General features: G+C 34.6%; 1 protein-coding gene across 2 annotated transcripts in view; it reads left to right on the forward strand.

Moving 5' to 3' along the window:
- SNTG1 (syntrophin gamma 1) overlaps positions 1 to 12,839 on the forward strand; it is a 957,083-nt gene that overhangs the window by 732,229 nt on the left and 212,015 nt on the right. For both annotated transcript variants that reach the window (XM_025871422.2, XM_073892760.1), the window contains exon 12: positions 2,248 to 2,377. In XM_025871422.2, the coding sequence (XP_025727207.1) occupies positions 2,248 to 2,377 (130 nt within the window). The remainder of the gene's footprint in view (positions 1 to 2,247; positions 2,378 to 12,839) is intronic.

Below are 12,839 nucleotides of genomic sequence, written 5' to 3' on the forward strand. Positions count from 1 at the left end.
AGATTATTCTCATTTTCCTATAGAGGAAATTGTGTCACAATTAAGTGGACTAATTTACCAGTACGCTCATTTATTCAGTAGCAGAGGAAGAAATATGACTCAGACTATAATCCTTATGATCAGCCTATTTTGGAAGAAGTCATATGTAGGCAAAGGAACTGTTCAAGTATTTCACTTATATTCATGGAAGGGTTTCCATTAAATCAGCCAGGAAAGTTGAAACAGAATATAAAAAGTGATATATGTTAATATATAAGCCTGGATTTATAAAAGATTAGTCCCTCAGAATTATCCTTTCTAGGGACTATGTAACGTATATGATTACATGGATTGCAGATTTGATTTAAGTGTATTTACTTTAATCAGCTAAAAATATCAGAAGCTGCCATGATTCATTTAAAGCAGAGAGGACAAATACATGCAGGAATGCTTTAATTTATGGTACATGAAGCAATGGTTATAATCATCAGAGAGCAGAAAGAAATGTATATTACTAAACTCAAATTAGTTCTCATTTTCCATGGATGGTTGAGCTCTCTGGATATTTTAAATGTCTTCCTCACTGCTGAATATCAAAATTAAAGCTCAGAAAGACACACAAAGTTATAATATTCTTTTCAGGCAATGCATATTTTTTTCTTGTCACAAATTCAAAAGAATGTTACTTCAAAGATACAGACAATAGTTGTACTTTCTAAAATCTTTTCATGTATTTTTAAGAGAAAACAAAAAAAGTATATTTGAACGCTTCCCTGTTATCAGTTGAAAGGGCTCAGTGAAGGGTATAAGACCAAATTCTCTAAAAATATCAGTAACTTAGAGGCAGAGTGCCTTAGAAGCGAAAGCTTTAGCATTTGTCCACTTATGAGATAAGACTAGTGTCACGGGAAGGCAGGGTGAAACAGGTGCTGGAGTTGAGGCAGACCTGTGCTCTGTGGAGTGTCCTTTCTTTGGGGAAGCGAAATCCTGCCTACTATCCACATATACCTACTTACAAAATGCAGAAGACAGAAAAGGTATTAAGAGAAAAAGATATAAATTTATATAACTTACAAAGGGTTTGAATGTTGAACTACAGAACTTTTATATTTCTTCATAATTGGCTGATATTTAAATATAGCTTGTGCATTTCCAAAGTGTATGTTACACAACAGAGTAATTCTCAAGCCCAAGCAATTTGGCTAACTTTCATTCATTTTGAAAATTGTATTAATTCTTGTCCATTAAGCTCATATCTAAATATGCAAGAACCTGATAAAGAAAAAAAATCATTAAAGCTGTAGGGAGCCAGTTTGAATTCTTTAGCACTTTGGTAAACAATTTAGTATGGCATCACTTAATTTTCTCTAACAACAACAACCAAAAAATCAACAAAAGATCATAAGGATATTTATATTGGTCATTGGATTTTAAAGAAAAGTTTGGTTGTTCTTGAAATGCACAACATTAACAGAAATTCAGAGAAAATTTGAATCTGAGGAGGCTCTATGAACCTCTTGTCCAAACCATCTTTGAGAAGAGGAATGAACTGAGGTTGAACATGGTTTACAGCTAACAAAATGCTGTTGTTCATGACGTCAGGTGATTTTTTATACGATGTTTAATGTTTGTGTGTCTTTTTTGGTGATCTTTCCATTGTAAATCACAAAATGCATTGAAAAATGTAAAGGGGTGCCTGGGAGGCTCAGTCAGTTAAGCGACTGCCTTCGGCTCAGGTCATGATCCAGGTGTCCTGGGGTTGAGCCACCCACAGGGCTCCCTGCTCGGCGGGGAGCCTGCTTCTCCCTCTCCTCCCCGCTCCTGCTCTCTCTCGCTGTCTCTGTTGCTCTTTGTCTCTCTCTCTCTCAGACAAATAAATAAAATCTTTAAAAAAAGAGATAGAGAAATGTAAAGAGGAAATGATGTCAGCCAAAGTAATAAATAAACTTCTATGTATATTTTTATGGTAAACTGGGAAAATAAGCCTTCTAAAATGTCTTAGATATCCTTCCATTTATATAATATATATTTTACAACTCAAATCTTCTCCAAATTTATCTGAATCTCAGGATACTTTCTAGTAATTCAAAATTATATGTTATCTGGGCTCATTCTTAGTGTTCCATTTAAAAACAGAGAAATAAGCACATATGAATTTGAAGCTGTATTTGTATTGTGTAAAAGAAAAGCTTTCAATAGATACTATTTCAACTTGCAAATAGATAAATGAGATGATGTTTGATCTGATTTGTTCTGACATGTCTGCAGGCAGAATGCTTTTCAAGTCATTGCTGTGGACGGGGTCTGCAGTGGGATTATTCAGTGCCTCTCTGCTGAAGACTGTATTGACTGGCTACAAGCAATAGCAACTAACATTTCAAACCTCACAAAGCACAATGTAAGTAGTGATTCAAAGAATACCTGGCCATAGAGTTTCTCAGCCATGGTAAATTTCTGCAGTATATATGTAACTTTACAATAACTACTTGGTGTTTACCTAAGAGTGAATTTATATCCATCATGAAAGCTATTCTGGAATACTTACTTAAAGAAAATCACTTTATCTTGAGAGTTTTAGCCCAGTGTATCAGTTCAAGAATACTTACACATTTACGTTTTCATTCACAAACATGATAAACCATCAATGTAAGTTAAATAAGTGAAAATAAATATGTACATATTTATTGTAGATATATGTACATATAGATATATGTACATTAAATGTAGATACATGTACACATATATGTAGATATATATACATGTAAGTATAAAAGCAGATATATGTACATATAAGCATATGTACATATATCTGTAGATATGTAGATATATGTACATATAAGTATAAAAGTATCCTGAGCTAAAGCAGTACTGAATTTTGAGATAGCATTATTGAGTTTCCATTAGTGATTTTAGAATTGCAGCTGCAACCATTTGATGGGGTAAGAGGGGTGGGTGAAAGAGTTAGCATGGAGACTGAAGGTCCCACCTGGGATGATATTGGCACAGGAACAGTCAGAAGACACACTGTGGGAGCCAGCAACCCACCTCTTAGAGCCATGTCTATAATACCAGGAATGGCTTCTCTACTTTTTCCTTACTTTTCTACTCCAACCTTTTTTCTCCATTCCGATCTCTTCATTATCTCTATCTTCTCATTACCACTATTCTTTCATAACCTAACAAATCCTTTCTCCCCTTACTTCTAGCAGAAGTATAGTCTAACAAAATATGCAAAACTAAAAACATCACTTCCTTGAGTACTGATGTAGTTCATTAAAGGTTATTTGATCAGGGCCACATCACTATAATCTCTGCCTCCACAGTCACATCACGTCTTCCTCTGTGTGCCTGTTCTCCTTTATGTGTCTCTTATAAAGACACTCATCATTGGATTTAGGGCCCACTCAGATAATCCAGGATAATCTCGCCCCAAGATCCTTAACTTAATTACATCTACAAAGATCCTTTTTCCAAATAAGGAAATCTTTGTAAGTTCCAGGAATTTGATGTGGCTATCTTTTTTTTAGTGGTGGGAGGGCAGTCATTGTTTGGTGTAGTGCAAAAACTAATATGGCAGACAAACAATTTCAGACATTATGTTCTGATTTATTTTCCAAGGTGGTGTATCTAATATCAGCTGAGTATTCAAAGTCTTTATTCTGCACTTCATGAGACTGAACCTAGAATTTCTTTCAGTTCATCCATGGAGTTAGGGTATCCCCTTCTCCCTCTTGCTTGTCTCTAGAATTTCCCCCACACTGTCTGGCTGCCAGGGAAGAGCTGTCCTTCATCTGTCCAGAAAGTCAGAGCTTTTCTCAAACTATAGCCTCCTGCACTGTTGTACATTGCTTCATGACAAAACAGCATGAAAAAAAGAAAAAGAGAGAGAGAGAGAGAAAAGTAATAAGGATCCCTCCCATAATGGGCTCTTCCTAGTTATTTATTCTAAAGGGTGGGTTCTCTCTTGGGATTTCTAGGTGCTCACAGTGCCACTGAACTTGTAACAGCAGCTGTTTGACAACCTGGCCTTGGAGTAGGGTCACGAGCCAAAAAGAGAAAATGTCATGAGTGTCCTTTCCAGAACCCACGACTCACAGGGGCCCTTTCTCAGGCCTCTAGTCAGAAAGATGAGCTTTTCTCACAGTTCTGCTGTTCATGATCTAATTTGTCTTCATCTCATGTCAACCCTGGGAAATAAAGGAAGCAAAAACAAAACAAAACAAAAACAGGAAACCCGCTGTAATCATATTAGTTGTTATTAAATTTTTACTTCTCTCCCCAGTGTCCTTGCTGTTATTTTCTTTAAAGATTTTTCATGTAGTTGTTTTTTATATTTTGCCCAGTGTAGTTAGTTATGGTCAGTGGGAGAAACGGGCTGCAGTGGGCTTATTTCTTTTTGTCTAAAGCCGGAAGCAGTAGTTACTTTTAATAGAAATAAATGTAAGCAAAAAGACAGTGTACTAAAAGAAAATAATTGCTATCTTATCTTGACATATTTTGGAAATACCCTTTAAGAACCCAGGTAAAATTAAGTCATTTTCAGTCAAATAGAAAGATATAGAAAATTCATAAGAAAGGATGTTGAATCAAAGAAATACTGAAGGGATTTGTTTTTTTTAAGAAAAGAAAAAATAATTCTAGATTATTTTCTAGGCATGGAGATGTGGGAAGGAATAAATAGTAAAGAAAATGATAAGCTTATGAATAAATTTAGATGAACATTGTATAAAACAATATTACTTTTTTCTTGAGGTATTTAGATAAATAAACAGAATTAAAATGTATCCCAAAGCAATATCATGTATGCCCAAAAGAAGTCAATGTAAATAAAACCGAATATGTTAAAAACAGATATTTTTTGCATTTTATTTTTTTAAATTTTTATTGTTATGTTAATCACCATACATTACATCATTAGTTTTTGATGTAGTGTTCCATGATTCATTGTTTGTGCATAACACCCAGTGTTCCATGCAGAGCATGCCCTCTTTAATACTCATCGAAAAACAGATTTTTTTATTTATTAGAGGATGCCCTAACTTAATAGGCAAAGTGTATAACTTAAAAATTAACCAAGGAACAAGGGAGAAAATAATGTTAATACAGAAAGAGAACTCCACAAGAAAATAAAAGAAAAATAAAATAGCACAAGTTGGACAAGTAGGAAGCACAGAGTAAGATGGTGATTTAAGTCCAAATATATTAAGTATTTACAATAGAGTTAAATAGACCAAACTGTCCAGTTGCATATAAAGATTGTCAGACTGGACAACAACAATATCAACAAAAATAACATTTATGTATTTCTTACCAGAGAAGGTATAAAATCAAGACATTAGTAGAACAAAAGTAAAAGTATAGAGAAATGCAGTGCAAACAATAATGAAAGATAAATGTGGGAGCTTTGTTGATATATCAGGTAAGGTGAACTTCATGGCAAATATATTACCAAAGATAGAGATGGTTGTTTCATAATAATAATAAACATTTAATTCACTAGGTAAATGAAGGAAATGCAAATACTGATGTCACATGGAATAAAAAATACCTATTATTTGGGATTGAAAAAGTAGATTGGAAAGAAAAAAAGAAGTACGATTCCAGAGCTAGAACTACAAAACAGTTAAGACATATTTATGACAAAGAGGAAAGAAATATAATGAATTGTGTGATCGCAAGAGGAAAATGACAGATTCGTACAACTCTTCATTTTTGCCTATGGAGGGTCATTAGCACATTTTCCCATCACACATAGGTGGAAATCTCCCATTAAACCATTCACTGAGCACAAAGCGAGTCTGGGATACCTCCCTAACAACGCCCCAGAAGTGGAGCACACTGTAGTTATTTTTCTATTAAAACCTATCAGCTTCTCTCCCTGAAATTCCTTAAGGCCAAAATAGTTCTTCCCAGATTATCACTATCAATATCTATCCTACATACACCTTTTAAATGTTAACTGCCCTACCAGGAAAAAAATGAATAAACATGTATTTGTTTTAAAAAATCCTAATTTTTAATCTATAAATTACAAAGAGTAACTGAAAAGAAATTTGAAAATATGATTTAGTCAATAACTCTAAACCAGCACTTAAACTTGGTTTTGTTTCAGATTTTTATTCTGTGCATCTATGATGGGCAGAATAATAGCATCCCCAAAATATCTATGCCATAATTTCTAGAACCTGTGAGAATATTATCTCACATGGAAAAGAGAGTTAAGGTTGTAGTTGGAATTAATTTTTCTAATCAGCTAACCTTCAAATAAATTAATGAGGCTGGATTATCCAGGATTGCCCAATGTAATCCCTAGTGTCTTTAAAAGTGAGAGAAGATAAGAGGTACCTGGGTGGCTCAGTCAGTTGAACATCTGACTCTTGATCTCAGCTCAGGTCTTGATCTCAGGGTCATGAGTTCAATCCCCACATTGGACTCCACACTGATTGTGAAGCCTACCTTAAAAAAAAAAAAAGTGGAAGAAAGTAAAATGAAAGAACTATGGAAATAGCAATGTGAGGAGGAGGTCTGAGACTGCTGGCCCTGAAGATGCAGGAAGGGACCAGAACTTAAAGAAAGCTAGGAGGCCAGTAGAAACTGCCAAAGACAAGGAGATATTGCTCCTCCAGAGCCTCTAGAAAAGAATGCATCCCTGCCAGCATGTTGATTTTATGCCAGTGTGACACATTAGGACCTCTGACCTATAGAACTGTAGGAAAATAGATTAGTATTTTGTTTTCAAGCCACTAAGTTTGTGGTAATTTGTGATTGCAACAATAAAAAACTAATTCAGCATCTAGTTAAATCGACTGCATTTTTTTCATCTAATCTAAATCTCATGGTTTAATCTGAAAAGCATACCTCTAGTCTTATCGCATTTAGGCTTCCAGAATAGACACAAAATGCACTTGCATATATCAGAAAAACAGCCTAATATGCATGTTATTAATTAATCCAAGTGCAAAGCAGAATACGATATCTTTTGAGGCCCTACATCCTTTAAAAACAGCTCACTTGTAATATTACAACAAAAGTAATCATAATTGTTGAGTTGAAACACACTAATGAAGATGTCTTTGGAGTTGGAAAGAGGGTTTGTTTTTTTCAGTGCCTTGGCAGGCATGGCTAAAAGCCTTCAAATACTACAGAAAATGAAGCAGGATAAATCATCTGAAAGCTGTGAGAACTGCTGGTGCCGCAAGAGCAAGTGTGACTGGTCCAGTCTCTTGGACAGAGGTCAGAACTAATGTCAGAGGGAGTCACTGTGAAGGAATGATGTGGGGAGTTCTGTCTTATTTGGGGAACAACAGCAGCAGTGGCCCTGACCAAGGAGCTGGTGTGTCCAACCTGACTTGATCCTGATCAAACAGGGCAGCACCTCTGTCCTATGTCCTTGCATTTTTGGTCCTTGCCATAGTCCATGCTGAACAAATATGAAACGAACAAATGAGTCAGTCAGTCAATCAGTAGTTGTTTGAAGGACAGATAACCACAAAAGTGGGGAAGAAAAAGAGGGAAAGGGGAAATTAATTGAGCTACAGTAAGCACTGCAGTGAGAATTTCTCATTAAACTCTTCTAACTCATTAAATACTACTCATTAAATTCTTACAACCTTGGAAGCAGCATCTGGTTTAGAATAGCTGTGGAGAAGAGGTCCTGTCAGCGCTGTCTACCTCCAGCATAGATGATTCCTATAGACTGCCTATTATCTGGACATATTCCCCTGTCCCTCATAAATCTTTACCCCTCCTAATAGGTGTCTGATAAACAAGTGTGTTTTTTTTTCTTTTTTGAAGTAAATCTTCTGAATGACTTTCTAAGAGGCAAGAATAGAAATATGTAGTGGACTAAAGGGTCAAGAATAAATAGACTGTAATTCATATATCTGATTACAAATCAAGGCAAATACGTTTGAACACCTCTGTATTACACAACAGCTTGATTCTCTTATGAACATTTTTACATGTTAGAAAAGGAAAAATGGTCATAGAATGGACTATGGAGGTCGTCTAGCCCCATCTCCCACCCAGTTAAGAAATATCTTCTGCAAAATTCCCTTCAGACAACTCTATACTGGAAATCTTTCAATGACAAGAAAGCCACTGTTTCACAATGCAGCAACTGAACCTTTGACAACTCAGTATCAGGAAATGTTCTCTTATACTGAACAAAGCTCTCCTGTAGCTTTCATCCATTTGCACTAGTTCTGCCTTGGGAAAGACACACACTAATTTAAATTTCTCTTTTACTTGGCAACTCTTCTAATATAAAAGGGTAAGTATTGTATGCCACAGGCTGGTTTTGTTTTGTTTTGTTTTTCAATAGAAATATCACTGATGCCTTTTTCCCTGGGTTTTCCCATCCTGGTCCCTGTCCCTGGATGCTTTTATGAATAAGTAGAGTATTAATTATGTATTTAAGTTTTTGTTACTGACATTACCATGAACTCAAGTATCTTAAAGCTTCATTATTATCTTGACATGTATTTACTGAATTTGCAATATCCATTTACATATAATTATATATGAAAACATTAAATGACATTACATTTTATTATGATGATTAATCAAGGTTTGTGTTTTCTCATTAAATAATCTTATATACTACATTAGTGAAAAATATTATATATATATACTACATATACATATATATATATACTACATTAGTGAAAAATATTATATACTGCATTAGTGAAAAAAGTTCAAAGTTTAAGTATGTGCTTTATATTTAAGTACACTTATGAGTCAGAAAACCTGGTTCTTGTTTTGGTTGCACCAATTACAAAATATTACAAGTTATGAAAACAACCTATACTAAACCATTTAAGAAAAAGCTCTGTTCCTTAGTTTCTTAACATTTCAAAGAATGAACTGTCATTGTCCTTCTCTTCCTTACTAGGTTACAATGAGATTCAAATAAGATATTTCTGCAGCTGCTAACTACCGTAACCTATAATGTATAATTTTAAAGAGCAGTATTATAATTACATTAATATAAGGCTAATATTTTACCCCACATTTTTAGAAGAATGTTGTACAATGGAAATTCAATAAAATGTTGTAGATATTAGTAAATTAATAAAAATACAAGAGTATTAAAATATGTTTTATTTTTTAATGTTGTTTCTTAATATGCATAGTGACTTCCTTTCAGAGTACAGAAGGGAAAAGGGAAAGATGTATAACTTTATAAAGGAGACACATAAAAAGTATAACCACAGCAAGTAATCAAAGTAGACTTTAATAGTTACAATCACATTGATAGTATGTACCCTTGATATGATGTAGTAAAAATGGCACTTTACCTCTGTGGTCTTTCTCCCACAAATCTATAACCTTTGCCGTGTCATGAGAAAGGCATCAAAAAATGCCAGTTGATGAAGAATCTACAAAATACTTGACCATTACTCTTCAAAACTGATGTCACAAAAAACAAGGAAAGTCTGAGAAACAGTCACAGCCAGGAGTAGCATAACTCCTTAGGGTAATGATGACTAAATATAATATGGTATCCTGATATGAGGAATTCTTAATCTCAGGAAACAAACTGAGGGTTGCTGGAGTGGTGGTGGGGGAGGGATGGGGTGGCTGGTGATAGACATTGGGGAGGGTGTGTGCTATGGTGAGTGCTGTGAATTGTGCAAGACTGTTGAATCACAGATCTGTACCTCTGAAACAAATAATGCAATATATGTTAAAAAAAAAAAGAAGAAGAAGATAGCAGGAGGGGAAGAATGAAGGGGGGGAAATCGGAGGGGGAGATGAACCATGAGAGACTGGACTCTGAGAAACAAACTGAGGGTTCTAGAGGGGAGGGGGGTGAGAGGATGGGTTAGCCCTCTGATGGGTATTAAAGAGGGCACGTACTGACTGGAGCACTGGGTGTTATACACAATCAATAAATCATGGAACACTACATCAAAAACTAATGATGTAATGTATGGTGATTAACATAACATAAAAAAAAGAAAAAATATATTGTATCCTGAATGAGATTCTGGAATAGAAAAAGGATATTATATAAAAACTAAGGAACTCTTAAGAAAACATGGGCATTAGTTAATAATAATATATTGATATTGGTTCATTAATTATAACAAATGGTCCATAGTGATGAAGCATACAGTGCTAATAATAAGGGAAACTCGGTGTGTGGCATATGGGAATTACTGTCTTAGGAATTTTTCCATAAATCTAAAACTATTTTAATACAAGTATAAGTAACATACAGTATTATATTAGTTTCAGGTATACAATATAATAATTCAACGATTCCATATATTACTGAGTTCTCATCAAGATAAGTGTCCTTTTAATCTGTTTAACTTTATTAATTCCTTTAACTGTTTCCCCATCCCTCCACCTACTTCCTCTCTGGCAACCACCAGTTTGTTCTCTGAATTTAAGAGTCTGTTTTTCTTCTTTATTTATTTGTTTTGTTTCTTAAATTCCACATCTGATGGCCAATAAATCTAAAACTGTCTTAAAATAAAATGTTTATTTTAAAGAATACACATAATGTGTATATATAATGCAAACATAGGTATGTTTATTTACATTATTTGTAATTATATTAACACCAGATATTGAAGTATTTTTGAGATAATTGTCAACTCACTGATTTATCCATTTATTTACTCAAATATTTTTGAGGGACTGTAGTGTTAATTTGCTAGGAATTGGTACTGTAAATTTTTAAAAGATTTAATTATTTATTTGACAGAGAGACATAGTGAGGGAGAGAACACAAGCAGGGGGAGTGGGAGAGGGAGAAGCAGATTCCCTGATGAGTGGGGAGCACGGGCAGGGTTTAATCCCAGGACCCTGGGATCATGACCTGAGCCAAAGGTAGACGCTTAACAACTGAGCCACACATGTGCCCCTCATACTGTAATTTTGAGCAAAATGGATAGTCTTTGTCTTTTGGGAATGAATAGTCCAGTGGAGGAGGAGACATTAATTAAATAAGCACACCAGAAAATGTGGAATTACAGCTTTCTTAGATGGCATGAAAAAGTGTTTTGAGAGGTTAAATCTATATGTACACACAGATGTAAGGATAACTTCCTAAAGTTGATATGTAAACAATGAATAAGAATAAAATAGGTGAATTGGTGGGGAAAGACATTTTATGCAGAGATAATAGTATCTATTCATACAAGAGAAAAAATTAATAGACTAAAATCACAACAATGAATCTCATTTAATATGGAAATTGTCACTGGTGGTGGGGAAATGAAAATGTTTAGATCAAAATAAGTGAGTTTTTCATAAATCTCATTTTTAAGAACAAATCATTAATTTGATCTATATATTTCTCTTATATCTGTGTCTTTAAATGCCCACTTTCTTATGAATTAATGATTATTTTAGAAGTGTTGTTTTATCTGATGTGTGTGTTTAATAAAATAAGAGAATATGTACCCTATCTCATTGCACCAAACTATTTAATGTTTTAATTCTCCAGGAAATATAGCTCCATATTGTTGAACTAGAGCCTTGCCAAATAGGGCAGGTCTAGATACATCCCTAAAATAACTGAAAACTTCAAAATAATTAATCATAGCTCACTGAATACCAGGGCTAGATGGAAATCATTAAGAAGAGGCTGGATTTTGGAAAGTCCCCAAGACCACTCTTCAAATATCTCTAAGGTTGATCTCTTGTAACTCCAGAACATTTGTAATATTAATTGACTAAATTACAAAAATATTCACACATGCACACATATGATATGGTAATAAAAACAAATACAGAAGATTAAGGTAATAGAAAAAACTATTAGCTACATTACTGAGTCAGGAACTTACTAATCAACCATTAGTATTTGTATACTTAAACCTGAAAATAGGAGGAAGTCTGACTTTAAAACACTCTGTGGTTTGATCAGTCAAAGGCAATCAAAATGGACGCTTTTGCAGAGGTATTTTTCCAATGAGAAAAAAAGCATGGGTTTTGGCATCATCAGCCTTGACATGAAGTTCTGGTTTCTCTACCTATGAGTTCTAGGGCTTGGGCTTCATATTCTTCCTCATAAAGAGTCACTAAGTTAAGTTTCAATCAATGTGAGGGTTAAACATTGTGGCCCTTCAGTGATGCTGAGACATTTGCAGTTTTCCCTCTCTCCAGTTGCATTCTGAATGAAATGATTTAATCCATAAGCCATCAATAAATGACAGGATCAATTTGCTTATTGTATATGAGGTTGCATCTCTTTTTTTTTGTAGAAGAGTCATTTGAGATTCTGAAAGATGGTTGTTTGGGTAACAGAATGTTTATGAAACTGGATATAATGAGTTAAAAAAATGTCTAGTAGTGACTACACCATTAAGCAGCTTCAATTTTAGGCAAGCCAAAGGTCTACACCAAAGTTCTCTCATGTTTAAAAAGAAACAGAGGAGGCAGATAAAATATATAGCTTTCTTTCTTTTTTTTTTAAAGATTTTATTTATTTATTTGAGGGAGAGAATGAGAGACAGAGAGCATGAGAGGGAGGAGGGTGAGAAGGAGAAGCAGGCTCTCTGCTGAGCAGGGAGCCCGATGTGGGACTCGATCCCGGGACTCCAGGATCATGACCTGAGCCGAAGGCAGTCGCTCAACCAACTGAGTCACCCAGGCGCCCTATATAGCTTTCTTTCAACCAGTGTCTCATAAATCCAATCTTCCCAATCGCTCTCTACTACTACACCACTAACCTAATCCTGATTGATAAACATAGTTTCATTTGACATTTCCAAGGTTAAGTGCCTACATAAAGGAACACCCACTTCTTTTCTTTTTCTTCTTCCAAAATTTTATTTAAATTCAGTTAGTTAACATATGGAATTGTAGTATTGGTTTCAGGAATAGAATTTAGTGGTTTA

The sequence above is a fragment of the Callorhinus ursinus genome, unplaced genomic scaffold (assembly GCF_003265705.2).
Source record: "Callorhinus ursinus isolate GAN/ISIS: 27379988/994484 unplaced genomic scaffold, GSC_fseal_2.0 scaffold5, whole genome shotgun sequence".
Taxonomy (NCBI): Eukaryota; Metazoa; Chordata; class Mammalia; order Carnivora; family Otariidae; genus Callorhinus; species Callorhinus ursinus.